At 39.3% G+C, this 17,614-nt stretch overlaps 1 protein-coding gene across 2 annotated transcripts in view; it reads right to left on the minus strand.

Moving 5' to 3' along the window:
- The window catches only part of TPK1 (thiamin pyrophosphokinase 1), a 258,460-nt gene that overhangs the window by 170,979 nt on the left and 69,867 nt on the right, over window positions 1-17,614 (minus strand). For both annotated transcript variants that reach the window (XM_081038287.1, XM_081038288.1), the window contains exon 4: window positions 6,326-6,395. In XM_081038287.1, the coding sequence (XP_080894413.1) occupies window positions 6,326-6,395 (70 nt within the window). The remainder of the gene's footprint in view (window positions 1-6,325; window positions 6,396-17,614) is intronic.

Raw genomic sequence — 17,614 nt, forward strand, 5'->3', positions numbered from 1 at the left:
AAGTCTTTAGAAGCTCATTTTTAACAGTTAGGCTTCCACATTATTCACTGATTTAAATTATATTTTGAAATTGGTTTAGCTGGGACATAGCTTTAGAGTTAGATTTACAACAGTTTTCCTCTCTTCCCACTTGGTCACTCTGAACAGTGATACTGATGTGCTGATGAGAAAGTTGCAAGAATATATAAAGCTAGAAAGTCTGAAATCTTAACTCTGAGAAAATTAATGGAGAGGAATAAGAAATCAAGACTAAATCTTGCTTTTCTCTTTAAGCACCACAAGTCCTCTCGTTCCAGCATAGTTAATGAGTACTTAACTGAATGGTCATTTGTATGAATTTAGGGAAGTTTTGCTCAGTGCTCATTTTTTAAATTAAACAGAAAAGGAACTCCTAAACATCTGAGCTAAACTAGAACAATGTTTGTATAAAAATAATCTGTAGGACCTCCCATTTAAGATGCAATATTCACCAATTAGTCTGAGAAAACTAACCTAAAAACAACAACCCCCCCATTTCAAATTCCTACACACTAATGACACCAAAATTTATAGCTATGTCTTAGACTATTACGCTGATGAGTCTGAGTCTCTAAGTCCCACAAAAATCATAATTAAAAGGAAAACTCTCACATTTAACTCTGATATTCACATCTCTCTCAAAATACCAATGAATTCAAAGGCAAGGATCTAAGTGTCATGATAAAAGGCTCATTGCGACAGGAATTAGAAATGCACTGACGTTCTAGAAATAAATGGGACTTGTGCTACATACATGATTTCAGGCACAACATAATTTTTATAGATATAAGATGCTCTGATTTAAACATACTAACAAGACATATAATTATTCAAATTTTCTTCTCTAGCATCAAGATACTTCCAATAGCTGACATAGCTTAGGGATCCCTGGTGGAAGAAAAATGTAGTTTCTTCTCTCTTAGACATTTCTTCTAAGATGTCAATGAAAAATCATTAATTCAGTAAGTTTTAGGATGCTCATTAGTGTCCTAGATGTCATGAGCTATATAAGGAAGATTCATGATGATCGCCGCCCTCAAGGAGTTCACCTCATAGTACGAGATCAGAGACATCAACACAGAGCTACATCACAAGGTAAAATGAGAAAGGAAATAATTATAAAGTATCATGCAAAGTGAAGGGACAATAGGACACTAGAAATTTACAACCTAGTAAAGGCTGTAAGTCTTCAGAGCTCTAAATCAAGGTAACACGTGAACGTTAACATTGTAATTTAAGAGTATTGTTACAGTATATGTGATGGCAAGTCCCTTTAGGCTGGGAGCAGAGGGAGCGCTCAGGGAGCATGTCAGTCAAGTCTGGCTGCATGGAGAGGACTCCACAAGAAATGCCAGCATATGCTGTTCAAACCCTCTGAGGGTCAGTGCAGCACAGGACCTGTAAGCACAGACTGATCAGAATGCACAGCAGACGACAGGAATGGTTACGGGCAGTACTGATGATCAATGCATACAATGAGAAGAAGCCTGGGCAGGGCCTGAGTACAGGCAGTGAGGAGAGGGTCTGGGAGAAGCAGGGAGGAAACGTGGCATGGCTGAAAGGCGAGTGCAAGCCAAGCCCCATTCTCGAGGTGATGAGTTTAGATTTTATCTGGGGCCCAAAGGACAACCTACCCTCCATCCTAGTCAACACACATGTACATACACACACACACACACACCACACTCTGCAACCCTAACTTTTTATATTCCATTAGGATCCTCAGAATATTTTCTAATATATTCCCATTCTGGATTAACTGTCCATCCTCCACACAGCCTTCCATCATAGAACCTATGACATTGAATTAGAACTTTCTCATGTGCTTTATAATTTATCATACTGAATAGTAATTTCCTCTTTACTTCTATTACACTGTAAGTTTCTTGAGGGCAGGAATTATAGTTCATTAATTTATATATACACAGTAACTACCAAAATGTCTAATTTCTTTAAGGTATTAAATAAATACTTGAATGAATGAATGAATGAATCACAAGCTTAATGCCACATTCTTCTTTCTGCACTGGATTATTCTAGAGAGCTCCTGTCTCATTCCAAAGCATTCTCTCTCTCTCTCTCTCTCTCTCTCTCTCTCTCTCTCTCTCTCTCTCTCTCTCTCTCATTTATGGTAAGTTTATCTTAACTTTCTAATATAATAGGGTTTACAAATCTTTACCTATTTTTGAACACATTATTTAAAAAAAATATAATCAGTACAAACTATTTGTCCCATATCGCCAGACTACTTTTGTCATCAATTTTGTGACTCTTATTTGTTCTGTACAATTCTTTCTTCTTGATTCCATCACTTCCTCCACCTCTTACCAGAATTAGCATAACTATAATTCTCCTAAAAGAACCTACAGCATTGTTTCTTAAATATATCCCCCCTCCCAATCTCCATACACTGAAAATTCAATATAGTAGGATTCTATCTTATAAAGTCCTCCAAATTGGCCCAACTAGCCTAACACAGCTTGATTCAGAGGAGATGTGCTGGCAGGAGTCCGAGGAAGGCCTGCAGTGCTGGTGACAGTCTCCACCCTGAGCTCAGGACTGCTGTCATTAGTGTCCTCCTTTTGTGAAAACTCAGTGAGCTGTATCGTAATTTGTGTACTTCTCTAGGTGTTTCTCTGTTTTTAACACTCCCTATGGTGTTAAAGGTTGGTGATATTGCCATAGTTGAGTATTTATTCTCAGGCCCTGGTTAGAAGCTGTTCTCTTAGAGTCTCTGTTAAACCTGCAGATATAGGAATAACGCGTGGGGAGGAGAGCGTTGGTGGCAGGTGTTTCGGGGGTTGGGGCGGGGAGGACACAAGCCTCCCATAATCGTTATTATGTACCTGTCACACACAGTAACATATTCTTGGATGTGGACAATTTGCTCTTTCCCGATCTAATATACTGTCAATATAATCGACACTAGACAAAACAAACTTCCAATGCCTATCGATGATGGGCAAGGAAAAATTCTGCGACATGATATTTTCCTAGAATGTCTTACCCTGCTTCTCTTGTTTCTTTTTCTGTTTTGTTTGTTCATTTTTTCATCTCCGCAGCCTGCGATTATTCTGACTAGTGGGGCAATGCTTTACCATCCTGGTTCTGACAATGGTGGGTTTTTCCTTCTTGGGAGAAGGGAGGAGGCGTATCTAATGAGGCCACCACAGGACTTTTTAGTCACCAGAATATAAACATGAGACCAGCCAGTATCAGGTTGGAGCTGTAGAATTTGGGTTATTGGGCCATACATCTGATACCCCACCTCACTACCACACATTTCTAAAAATGGGTATCTGGGATTAGGAAAACAGTAAAGAACACAAGAATATGACAGACAGTACGAAGACTGAGGCTTCCTAAAATGTCTTCCTCTCGAATCCCAACTCCACAGCCAAAGCTAAGCTCCACGTGTCATGGACAATGCCTACTCTCTGTTTTCCTGACTGGTTCTCATCCTACCTCAGTTCAATGTACAGACTGAACCCACACCCAAATCAGAACCTATGAGTTCTCTGAGCAGAGGCAAGTTATTTACCAAAAATAAGAGGGTCAGCAATCAAAGTCCCTCCAAACTTATGGGAGAAGAGAACAGAGTAACTATAATCAAGTATGTATTAACCAATATTTATTGTGTCTCATATTCCCAGACAGTTTTCTAGGCCTGCGGGAGCTACCTTCACGGAGCTCACCTTCACTTCAGCAAGACAAATTGGTCGCATTTCAGTTCTTCCAAAGGGCAGAGCCAAGAGGTACACTCAGGGCAACTCTCTGCTACTTAGTAAGAAATAAGGTCATTGTGATTGTCTCCTTTTTGTTTTTTCCAACTCACTAACATGTATTCCAGTCATCAGGTATTATTTCCATAATAAGAAAAAAAATAACTTTTAGGGTTTTTTAATTAAAAAAACACAACAAAAACCCTATAAATAGAGAAAGGCCACTTCCAGAGTTGAAACACAGAAACAAGCATTTGTGAAAGATGACGTCGAGAGTTGTCTGCATTCAGCAGAGAATCAGACCTCAGGTCATGACTGATTTTTGCCTCAGCTCTATCTCTCTGTAAATCTGTCCCTCTGTTTCTGACTGTCCACATCAGCCCTCCTTCTTTCCTTCCAAAATGTGGAAACACCTCATTTTGTCTTCAGTTGGAGATGATTTTGTACACACTCATGTTTTATTGTGTAATTATAAGGTGTTGCAGTGTAGATATGGCCATTTAAATAAAAAAAATAAATAAGAACAAGTGAAGCAGTGGCATTAAAAACAAATGTATTTGAAAATACAAATGAAAACCTAGTAATCAAGTTTAGCCACTTGTATCCAATTAGCTTCACAGGTTAGGGTTTGGATGTAATGAGATTTATTCCAAAAATTTAATATCCAGGTGAGGCAGTGAGCTTCACACATCACCCTTACACAGGCCAGCCATGTCCCTAAGTAGCAGAACAGGAAACATGGCAAATACACAATTACGAGAAAACCAACTAATAATAGATTTGCTTACTGAACATCTTCATATGTAGACAAATGGTTGTTATATGCCTCATATTAAACCTTCTTGGAAGACTTGCATAAGATGAATAAATGAGTTCCGAAATATTAGACATGAGGGTAAGGGGGATCAAATACATGGTGATGGAAGGAGAACTGACTCTGGTTGATGAACACACAATGGGATTTATAGATGATGTAATACAGAATTGTACACCTGAAATCTATGTAACTTTACTAACCATTGTTACCCCAATAAACTTTAATTAAAAAAAAGAGAGAAACAAACAAACAACAAAAAGAAATGGATTATTTTGAAATTTGGGCAAAAATAATGGTATTCCCTCCCCAAACCTAGTGACATTTTGCCTTTACATGTGAATTAAAGTGTTGTGTGTTATCTCTCTTATTAATGTCCAGCCCAATCCAAGAAAAGTAATCAGCAGAGAAATGTGTATTTTTTCACAAGTGTTCTAGATGGTTATCCTGACCAAGGAAGAGTTGGGAAGCAGATGTTGCTCATATAACTATGCTCATGAGCTACACTTACCATCCCCCAAACAGTACTTAGTACTAGAGTCCTGCCAGCAGGCAGGCTACAGGCATAGAACGAGCAGGACCCACTGGTCAGGCTGGTCTCTCGGGTATTATGCTGGGCCCTGAACTGACTGGCCCAGGCGCTACTTACAACACATACTTGAGCATTTTTTTCACAGACTGTTTATGTCAGGTCTTACTGAATACTGTCAGAGGAATCCATCAAGTTAAAAAAATAAAGCAGCACAGACTGTTAGAATTTAAATCATTCCCGAGGCTGTCCCTATTGCTGTGTTCTTTAATATTACATCCAGTCCTCAAAGATTGGCACGCCCAATCGCAAAGAAAAAAGGCCTTCTGCCTATAACCGACCAGCTGCTTTCAAAATGCAGCTCCAATTTCAGAAACCTGAAGCTAAAAAATTTGATGCCATAAAGATGTATTTTTTACATCATTTCGAAATACATATATTTAATTCACACCTATGATATGCTGCATAATATTTTCTTTTTAATTTTCTCCAGCAAGATGATTTCTCAAACTATAAACATTTCAGTACATTTAATAACATACATGATAGAAGTGAAAATAAATTTCATAGCTATTCTACTTATATCTAGACTATAAATTGTTGTGTTTACCAAGAGGTTGAACTACAAACATGTTGGCAATGAGCCAGATTTAAAATTTGCTTTCATCAGATGTACTTTTACCTAAAAATAACTCACCATGCAAAGATCAGGAAAACCAGACAGCACAGATAACAGGTCATTAAGAAATAAATTATTCATCTCCTAAAATACATGTGTGTGCATAACTCAGAAGTAACTAAGAGTAAACTGTACTGAGCTTTACTCAACGCGAATATAAAAATCTCGCATCTTCTACAACAGAACATGTATTTCGTTTATATGAGATCAGTTCTTATTCATTTAAACTGTTTGGATAACAACTCAAATTACCATTTGAAGTTTTATTATAGTCAACGTTCAAAGTCCTCACAAATATTGATATTTGATAATGCTACTTACTGAGGCTTTTGAAGTAGAATTTAATGTTGTGTTTTTGTTTTTGTTTTTCAAACAAGAACATGATTGGCCTAGTACTATTAGGATATACCATTCAAAGAAAATAAATAACAACACGACTAAGCAGCTCTTTCACTGCTCATTTTGAAGGAAAATTAACAGTCACTACTTATTAAAAAGCAAGTAAATCAAACTGGACAGCAGAGTTCGTGGTATTGTGAACCACAGGCTAAGAGAACGCTTACCTTTCCCTCTCGCCTTCGGTGATATCATATAAACGGTTGGCACCTCCGTCAGCGCAGGCTCTTAGAAGAGCTTCAAATAGAAGAAACAAAGAGCCTGTCAATAAAAAGCTTGGAACAGTAGCTTCCAAATGATAAACATTAAAAAGCAGCCACACACAGAGTCACACTTCCCTCTGTAGGTCATTTCACACTCAGCTGGTACCCAAACCATAGTGCGCACGCCAGAAAGACAGAATCACCTACAGCCAAAGTGTATTTCCTTTTTGCATCTTTTTCATTTCCTCTTATTCAAATCAAGGAGAAGATTGCATATGGTGTCCTCAGTATCGCTCGAAGCTTGTTTTTCCTTCTTCATGACAGAAGACAAGCCTCACACTCAGTGACAGGCAACAGCACAGAGTTATAACTTTGTTCCCTTTTTTATTAATTTTTATAGATACTTTTACTTATGGCAGGCATTATGGGTTTCCATCTTCTATTGTGATACGAAGGTTTTCTTTTAAAAATAAATCATAAGCCGAACATCCTAAGCTTATTTGAAAATATTAAGTAACTAATAAACTAGATAATGAGTAAATACTTTAATAATTGTGAAGATGGTGCAAAATTGACTGAAACTTGGGAAATATCAAGATATTCAAATAAGACTGGCTGCCTTTCCAACTGGGGCTTTCGTCTCTTGCTTTCCTAAGCTTTCTCCATGCTGTCACTCTGGCATTTGATGTTGCTGATTTGAAAGAAACTGCTCTAAGCTTCCTGTTGATATTCCTGGGAATTTTCCTAGGCCAGGGATTCCTGTTTTTGTTGTTGGTACGTCTCGAATTTCTACTTTTCCTAGAAATGTTTGGTATCTTAGCATCAGTTCCTTTTTTTTTTCTTTCCCCTGGGCGATGAGAGTGAATGCAGAGATGTCTGAGATTCTCATGCTTCACCCTGAACAGGCCATAACCTTGTCTCCTGTCCCCACAGAGCTGTTCAAGCCAAAGTCACTGAGTCACACAGATCAGTAAAGAGCTTGGGCACCAGCAGCTTCAGAAGAAAACAAACCATTCTTTTTAGCTACTTCTTCCTTTCATGGCACTTATGAAATCCCCTTGCCTTTTTGTAAATTTAACTATCCATTTAAAAGAGGATTTATAATCTTTACCTCCAAATTTCTAGGTGTTTAATAACAGGTAGGATATTGTGAAAGATATCAATTGACCCTATTGGCAGAAATAAAAGTCCTAATGTATTTTCCAACCCATGTGTAAACGATTTTCTGCGATCTGTATCAGAAATGAAACAGAGGCCAAGTGGCCAAAAGGATATTCCTTTTTGGTTTCAGCTTCCTTATATATAAATAGGGATTATACCACCTATGGTGCCGAGTTATTAAGCGATTAATGATTTAATAGACGTGGACAGTACACATCACAACACTGAAACACAGCCAGCATTCAATAAGGGAGTCTTCTTCCTCTAGTTCTATTAAAATTAAAATACAGTCTAAAAAGCTGTGTGTTGCTGGAAAGGCCTAAGCTACTTAAAAAGTGAAAAACAAAAATAACCGTTTTTACAGAGATATCTCAGATGGACATCTCATTTTACCAATTACCGACAATACACATTTCCTTATAAGGAAAGGCATCCAAGTTCAAATTAAGCCACAAACATAACTTGCAGACTATCACAGAATCTTTTGCACATGTTTTAAATATCAAAACCTAAACTTTCAGAATCATCAAAAGCTAAAATGCAGACATCATCTCACATATGAAATATGGCACAGAACAACTGAATATGGAGATTGAAAAGACAGATAAATACCAACAGATGGTAATCAATAATTACCCTCAGAAAATACAAAACAATTCTCTGTAAGCAAAATTAACAAGTACGTGGGATCCTTCTACATAAAAATTGATTCACTGAAGTACTATGAAAATCTGAAACAGTTTTTAGTGGCTAAGGATTATCAAATAGAATAACTTGTCAAATTTTCACAGTATATTATTTTGCAAAGATCAGCTGAATTTGACATTTACACCTGTTATATGCCAGGCTCTATCTAGAATAGAAAAATGAATAACAAACAGATTTAGCCCTCCAGACTCACATTATAGTAGAAAAAAGAGAAACAAGCACATATATGCAATGCACTGTAGACACTGATGAGTGCTGTGATAAAAGCAACAAAATGTAACGGGAAAACAAGGAATGAGAGGAATTTCAATGAACGAATCTGCAAAACTGCCTATTAATAAATCCAGTTCAACTAAGATCAGTGTTACTTTTACAATCCAAAGACGTTTATTAATATCTGTTATTTCTCATACCTAGTTTCATACGGATGTTTTTAGAAGAGTTTATGAAAAGAGAAGTAACTACATGATGGGAAGTAAATTTGTCCACATCTATTCCTGTTTTAAATGGCAAACAGAGCTAAGAGAGCCATAATGAAATCTATAGGCTGTCTCTCATTACCTAGAAGTTGGGGTGCTATCTATCTAAACGGAACAATAAATTCTAGTCGGTCCCTAAAACTGTTTTGTTTTCAAAAAAGCTTGATAAAAATGAGATGTCCTAGCACATTTAAAATTTTGCTAACAAAAATGTTTTAACTAGTTTAAAATATTTTCCACATACATAAATAAAATTGCATTGAAAAATGAAATCTTTCACGCATATAGTCAATAATGTTGGCATAAAGTCATTAACAGCAATTTGAAAAATGAACAACAAAATATCACTATTAATGAATGTGACCAACTACAAGAACCAGAAGTAGAGGGCATTCTTTAATAAGATATTTTTGATAAATCATAATGACTCAGCCTCAAAATTACGTTCATTCCATCATTTAAATTGTTTCAAGCTTTAATGAATAGAAGTTACTGCATGAGTTATCTTTTAATGTAAAAATTTAATTGACTTATTCAGCAAAATTTTTGCAGAACTGTCAAATACTGTAAGTTCAATGGCTGAGTAATTATTTACTAAGCACCAGGCTGATAAACAGCTAAAGACTAAACTATATTAAAATCTCCATATAACTGTATATATTGGTATTACCAATAATTATATTAAACAGTTTCTTTTTTAATCTGGCATAATGTCAGTTAATGTTACTGACAAATAATGAAGAGTTCTACTCACAGTAGAGGTTAATTGACTATTTCATTAATTTCCACTGAAGAAAGTTGAACAGATAAAAATTTGAATTTCTGCAAAGTAGACTATTAAATTAGTTCCCAGTATTATGGTAGAAGAAAAAATAAAGTAAAACATTTTTCAGTTTCAGTTAACGGAAAGAACAGCAGATACAGACGATTTCAATTCTAGTCCAGATCAACTACTTATTAGCCCTATAACTTTGGGCTAATTCCAGGAATGCAAATTCTAATGCAAAATAAAGATTATTATATGTATTTTACTAAATTCACAAATTTTTGCAGAGGCTAGAGAGAGGCAACATAGATAAGCCTAGAAGGAAAGAGCCTGGGGAAACAGAGTCTACAACATGCTGTTGATGAGACTGACTGACTTTAAGGGACAGTTTGGCAGATATATAAAAATTTACATGTGCGTCCCCTTTGATCTAGAAACTCTATGAAAAACTCGTAGCACACGTAAATGGCCACCAATAGAATATTGGTAGAAGATACCATTGTCCTATCATTGGAACCGTAAAAAAAACTAACTCTTAGATGTATTCTTACGTTATCTCTCGGAAGATACCTTGTTATTTAAAATTTTAAATTGTTGTTGATCAAATCTTCCCTGCAATAGCAACTCACAGAATGGTTAAAAGTATACAAGTAATTCAAGAAAACTAAGAACTGGGCCGCGGTTACTTTTTCAAGAAGGTTTATCGAGTCCCCAGTAGTCAGCATTGGTCAGAAACACCTGCAGGAGGGAACGGGCATTAGTTGCACAGCCCTGGGGAAACTCCCAGCCACCAGCTAGAAATCCCTGAGTCCACAGCCATGTGCATTCCAAACAAGCTGTGACTGGAACACCTGAAAGTCACTCCTGGGAAATGACTGGACCTCCATCTGACTTCAGGTCTTTTGGATAAAACCCAGAAGTGGGATTCCTGGATCATCTGGTAGTTCCGTCTTAATTTTTGTGTTTGAGGGACTTCCATTCTGTTTTCCACAGAGGCTGCACTGTTTTGCACTCCTACCAATGGCGAACAAGGCTTCCAATGTCTCCACATCCTCACCTACTATCTTTTTGTTTTTCTGTGATAGCCATCCTGACAGGTTTGAGGTGATAGCTTATGGCGGTTTTGCTGTGCAGACTTCTGCAGAAGAAGACAGGGCTAGGGCAAAGTTTTCTTCTTTGCATAACTCACTTTCTGCAAGGGAACCACAGTCCCACACTCTCGGTCCTTAAGGGACAATGAATCGATACCCACACCCGGATTTGGCACATTGTTCCACCCGTGCCATGACAATCTCCTGCCCAGAGTGACTGATGTGGAGACAGAGATGTGATCCGATCAAAGACAGTGAGACCTAGAGAGACGTCCAGGTTCCCTTCCCTACTGTCCTGCAACCTGAGAGTGGAGGCCTGGGCCTCTGGTCCATGGTGGCCATGTCCACCCAGGGATGGGAGCCAGTGCAGTAACGGCCAAGCCAGGGGGCAAGGGCGGTGTTTGTGCCCCCACAGCCTTAGCAAAAGCCTGGCACCGGCCTTTTCAATTATGTGAGCTATAAAGTCCCTTTTTGGGCTCAGGCCAGTTTGAGTTGGTTTCTCTGTCATTTGAAAGAGAAGGAGCCCTAACAAATGGAAATACCGATTTCTACTTCAAACACACGGACTCTTTCTCTCACTTGAACCCCACCTTGTTATCCTCAAATCCGTGCAGGGAGAAGCCCTTAAGAGGTGCTGTGCCTCCTTGTAGACAGTTTGCCTGTTATTTGTGCTCACTGTCCCAGCAGGCTTTGCTTATCATCCAAATCAGTCAGTTCACAGCCATGGTTAACCGACGGATTAGCATGCTTCCCCATCAGGACGTTATTTCATGTGGGAGAACTTTCACAGAAAGCATTTCATGGAAATATATGCTCTCTGAGAAGATGGCAACGACTTACTTTGCTTGTAGGAGTACCACAATGCATAGTTAACTGCTGTTTCGATAACTTTTCAGTTTCAGATGAAACGTTTTATTTATGGTATGTTTATGTGCAATTATTAAGAAAGATTGCATTGTTTGTAACATCCCACAAATGGTGAGGGGAATACTCTTTAAATTTTAGTCAAGTCAGGAGCACAAAATTATCCTTCTTTCAAATAAAAATAAGGGGTATTTATGTGGAGCGGCGACATTCAGACTGCTGTGCCATTCTAATGATCTGGTTCACGCCACGTAATGAAGGTTTTTATGACCCGGAGGTAAGTGTTCCTGCGTAAATTCTATCCTCCTTTCTCCATGCCACCTTCTATCTCCTCCTGTCCTGGTTATGCACTATGTAGATGAAGTGTGACATTTAGTCCTTTGTAATGTTATTTATGAACTTACAATCAGGTATCTCTTTAACGCTGAGTGACACCACATACCTCATTACTAAAAAATCTTAAAAACAGCCAAACATCAAACTGTCTGTTTATCTTAAAATGGCACAGGGAAATTTTTCTAAAGGACGAGTAAATCTAATAAAGTGTAAAAGCTGCACAGAGCTGAGCAGCACAGAAACATACGGTCTTGTATGCGAAGCTAGCATATGCATGTTTCAACCATTACATTTTTACTGAAGATTAGCCAGACCTCAGAAACCAGGTGGCAAATGTGAATAAGAAAACCCAGAGCAGACCTGTATTGGTGCTGCTTAACCATGGCCCTGTTCCCAATTTGTGTCTTTATTGCGAGGGGTTGTCCAGTACATTGCAGACTGTTCAGCAGCTTCCTTGGCCTTTCCCAGTAAATGCCAGCAGCATCCGAGTTGTGACAACCAAAAAATCCCTGCAGACAATGCCACCTGTGCCCTCATGGGCAAAATCACTCGGAGTCGAGGACCAGTGCCCACCCTGGACGGTCACTTATACCTCGCCAGTCCGCCCAGAGTTACCACATGCAGCTCAAGGCAAACTTGCTCATTGCATTCTGCAAACTTCCAATTTCAAAGCAGGACTATCACCCCGAAACGACATTCAACCTAACTATCAGAGTCAGGTGAATTAACAAATCAACTTGGTTGCCAGCTCAATGCCTTTGTATCTCTCCCAGACACACACCGACCGTAGTTCTCATTCTCTATTACAGACTTTGCGAATCATCACGAGACCCCCATACGATCTGTATGTATTGGACCTCCATGACATTCTGGTTAACCTTCTAGCATGATCACACACCCTCTTTAGTTGTGCCTCCTATTCATTTGAGATCCTGTTGCTAAATTCCTGTCACCGGTCAGTCACAACAGGGGAAATCACGCCCTTTGGACTATCTTCTGGGATGTCCAACGTCAGATGAGACACAACCATTACACAGATATCACCCCAGATAGTGAGCATGAAAAGGGACAACTGCCATTAGCTCCGTTCACTTCATAACATAGTCACACTGGTAAAGTGGTAGGGACAAAACAATGAGTGGTGGTAGATCTCTGAATTCGCAGAAGTGCCTAGAACTACCAAGGTGAACTGGAAGAGAAGAAAAGAGTAATGGTGCTGGTCCACTTGGCAAAAGTAAAAGCTTTAAAAAAAATCACTTTGTTGATGCAAATAAGTTCCATAATAGAAGCATGTAGAGAGCTCTGGAACAGATTGGCCTCTGCCTGTTCTTTCGGCACCAGAATTCTTCCCCTCTTCTTCTTTTTCCTTTTTTTTTTTTTTTATGGATTCTGTGGTAACAGATCTCAGAACTTCCACGCAAGACATATTTCAAATGAGATTTATCACTGCATATGTCAAAAGTGAAAATGTATCAAAATCAGATTGTTTGTTACACAAAAAGTGATACCTTTATCATAAGCTAATTCTTCTTGCTTAGGAAGACAGAGGGAGCAGTTAAAGGCTATGAGTAGAAAGACGAAGAGAAGAATTAGGGGTAATGTGTCTAGAAAAAGATGGAAAGAAGAGGAATCACTAGGTTCAGGTTAAAAGCAGGAGGTAAACTACCGCAAAATTCACAGTGGGCCTCCTTTAGCCGAGTAACGGCCACGTGGGACAAAGCACAATTACAGAACGAAGTGCTTCGAGGGGGTGAATAAATGACTTATTAACTACCTCATTTCTTAGTTTGTAGGTTATCTGAGGGCATTCTTAGAGATAAGTTAATCTTAGTCATTGAAACATGATTTATGAAGGCATAAAAAAAGCTCAGTTTTTGAAATAATTAAAAGCAAGCCAGTTGCTTTGGAGTGTAGTCAGATAAGGGAAGAGCTGTAAGAGATACAGTGGAGAGGAGTCAAAGACCAGATTAAGCTGGTCATGGTACAGACCAGAGTTTAAGTATAAAGGGAAGACCCTGAGGGTTTTAAGTCTGAGCGTGTTCTACTCTGACTTATGTCAGCATGTTAAACACCATTCTCCCTTTTACGTAGAGAACAGGTTAGAAGGAGACAAGAGGGGAAGGAGGCTGTGGCAGAGCCCCAGGAAGACGGTGGCTTAGACGAGGGTGGTGGCATTTAAGGCAGGGAAATATGGATGTACTTCAAGATCTATCCGGGAGGTGGAAGAGAGCAGACTGACTAAGACAGTAGATGTGGAGGGTGGTGCAAAGGGAATCAGAGACGACCCTCAGGTTCTTTTCTTAAGCAACTGGTGAACACCGGTCCTATGGACAACTGTTCTGTGTTCCCTCTATCGCGTGTTCCCTTGCTTAGCCACACTCCATAAAGTATTTCTTGCTGTTCTTGGCCCTCTATCATCTTTTGAAATTTTACTGTGCCATTAATATTATAATCATGGGGGTCTATCTGCATTCTCCTTATAATGAGAGATACGAAGTTTCGAACAGCTTTTTCTGCCATTTTTCTCTATACCGCATTTACCTCCAGGTGTAATATTTCACACCAGTGGTAATTACAAATTGACAGGCACTGTCCAAAAAAGTTTCAAAAAACATTTAAAACATGAAATACAGGATATATGCATAGTGAACAAGTGTTCAGAGCAGTTTTATTTTGGGGGGCTTGACTTTGGGTTTGTTTGTTGGTTTGGGTTATTCCAAAATCATAGGAAATATGAAACCTGAGAAAACTTTGAATATGTGAGATAACTTCTGATAAAGAAGCCCTGGTTTAAAAGCTCAGAAAGAACTGCTGTGGCAAACAGCAAAAGAAAAACCCAAGACAGGTTAATGTTTTCCTGCTTATTTGCAAAAATAAAAGAGAGAGAGAGAGAGAGAGAGAGAGAGAGAGAGAGAGAGAGAGAGAGAGAGAGAGAGAGAGAGAGAAAGTGTAAGAAAATTCCAAGACATGTTATTTTCAGGAAATTTAACAAAGGAGAACAGAGGATATAGAGATGACACAATAAGGTATCATTACATACTTAGAAAAGTGGCCAAAATAAAATACTGTCATTTTATTTTATATCAAATGCTTGTGAGGAAGCTGAGAAACTGGACCATCTCTATACTCCTCGTGGTGCTTCATTACAACACAAATTTTACAATAACCTGAAAGGCTTGTGTTTTATTTCCTATTTTACAGACAAAGTAAATGAGCTCAAACACACAAAGTGATTTGCCCCAAGTTACATAATGAATTTTCTTGGGGTCTCCAGAGTGAGAACCTGGATTTAGGAAAGAAAATTTTTCCTTTATATGTTATGGAATTAGAATGAGAGTTATTGTAACAGCGGAGCCAGAATTAGAACCCAGTTTCACTGGGTAATCAAGCCCACGTTACGTTTGTTCCACAGAAAGCCTCCACCGTGCATTTGAGATGGCTCAGGAAAGCCAAGTGAAATATAAACACAAGCTGAGACCCAGAAACGTCCACTTCACCAGTAACACCCATACACGTGGCTTCTCCAGTGCACTGGCACCCATGGTAAGAGCCGTGGAGATGTTCCCATCTACTGACCTGACAACCCATTCACAGAGCTAGCTTACTGTCGTACGAAAAGGAAACGGTGAGTAGGTGGAAGCGATGCTAAGAGGTCCTTTAACTAGTACAGTCACCTCTAGTGGCCCTTGCCTTCTGTCTGTTGTTTACCTTCTGTCTATAGCAGGGTCCCATCAGGAAACACGATGCAGAAATGTGAACAAAGTAGTTTGTGAAAATGATCTGAATATGAGAAAATTATTACCAGGGACTGGAATAGCGAAGGGCTGATATACAAAATACAGGAACAGCAGATCTAGGAAACAGAAAGCACTGCAAAGGGCTTGGTGGTGGGTCGGCCTGGAAAGGCTCCCTCTGAAGTGCTGGGGAGCCCCATTCACAGAGAGCTGCAGGCTGTGCACTTCACTAGGAAGCCCCCCGAAAGGGGGCCGGTCCCATGTGGGTGTAACCTGGGGAAACACCACCTGAGGGGCCGTACCAGGAGAAGCTGACCAAAGGAAGGTGACAGGTACTGCAGACCACCAGGCACTGCAGGAACAAGCTGGGTGCTGCATGCAGCACCTGACCTGAGAAAGACCCTGGAAGCAGAAAGAGAAGCCCCATCATCCAGGAATGTCCTTCCCATGCCCTCCGCTGACACATAATATACTCAAACGAGAAATGCTTAAAAAGAGCCAGCTCTGTGATCAGAGCAGATAATGAAGGCTAGATCCAGAGCTTCCCACTCTGACAGCGAATGCTTATTCACCCAATCGGCCATTTCCCTCATCCGTTTCAATACCCTGAGAAGTCTGAAGGAGTCTCTAACTTCTTCCCCTCACGGTGTACTCACTGTCTCCTCGTCACCCTCAAGCCCCATCCGTGCCCCCACATGCAGCCATCCTGTAAGTGCTTGCTGAACTGAACTGAAGTACACCACAGCCGCGACACCTGTAAAAGCCTCAGGCTCGTCTAGATTTTAAAAAACACTTTTTATCTTAACTCATGAGGATACAAAAGGTCCTGTGGGATACTGAGTTTATTAGGTATTTCCCCGCAGGGATCTGGATTAAAATTCTAGCCTGAAATATAGAATAAAGTAGATTCAGTGATAAAATGTGCTTTTGTACTTGTGTACATCAAAAGGACACAGCTCCATTTGTACGTCCTTTTTCAGCAAAGGACTGAAATAATTCATATGAAGTGTACCAATAAAGAAGACTATCTCTAGCAGTTTTAATCCTAAATTTTTACTTTCAAAAAAATACAGACTCGAAGGAGAGCCTCTGAATGTATGAAACATATAAAGTGAGAAAAATGTAAACTACATCAAAGAACAAAGAATAACACCTCTGTGACCTCCATATGCCCCAGCTCTGGCTCTAACGACCGACCAAACCACAGCTGCTTTATCCTTCCTTTTGCTTTAACTTTTGTGTAGCACGTATTTGCATCAGTGAGCAATATAGAATATTGTGCTATTTTTTTTAAAAATGGTGTTCAGAAACTTGCTTTTATCACTCAACATTATGTTTTAGAGGGCTCTCCATTTGAAAATACAAATCTAGTTCACTAGCTTCATTTAACTCCTGTACAGAGTTAATGAATGCGTAAAATAGTGATCTCATCCCTATTACTAGCCGTTTAGGTGGGTTACACGTGTTGGCTACGGTAAAGAATGCTGCAATTCTCATTTACATGCCTCTTTCTGCACCTATGAAACCTCATCTCAACAGGATATATCCAAAGGGATAATCATTGGGTCACTGAATATGCACATCATTAATTTTACGACAGAAAGGCAAATTGCTATCCAGAGTGACTGTACTGATTTATATAATTGAATAATTTTGTTGTTTAAGCAGCAAATGAAAGCAGACACGCTAGCCTCTATTTGTATTAAATAAGAGCACACAGGGCTTGAATATAAATTTGGTTACGACGACTGGTGGTAGAAGGAGCTTGGTCTACCAGTAAAAGTGAAAGGTGCTGACTGCCAAATGCTCTGGATCGGGTACCAACTGGAAAGTGCACCCTGGATGGAGACCGGCCACCCTCTTACTTTCCTCTCCTAGATGCCTCCTGCACTAAACCCTCAGTGACTTATCTCTTTAAGCCTTGTCCCCACTGTCCTGCCTTATGATGGAAATGCAGGATCCTTCCAGCCTCTACGCCCTCCTTTTACTCTATGTGCCTTAGTTCTCGCAACAGGAGGTACTGATATTAGTAGTGATTGGCATCAATCTACCTAATAACCTTCCCAGTATGTTGCATTCATTCGTTTGTTCGTTCATTCATTCATAGACACATA

This window comes from Rhinolophus hipposideros, assembly GCF_964194185.1.
Source record: "Rhinolophus hipposideros genome assembly, chromosome: 25".
In the NCBI taxonomy this organism is placed as follows: Eukaryota; Metazoa; Chordata; class Mammalia; order Chiroptera; family Rhinolophidae; genus Rhinolophus; species Rhinolophus hipposideros.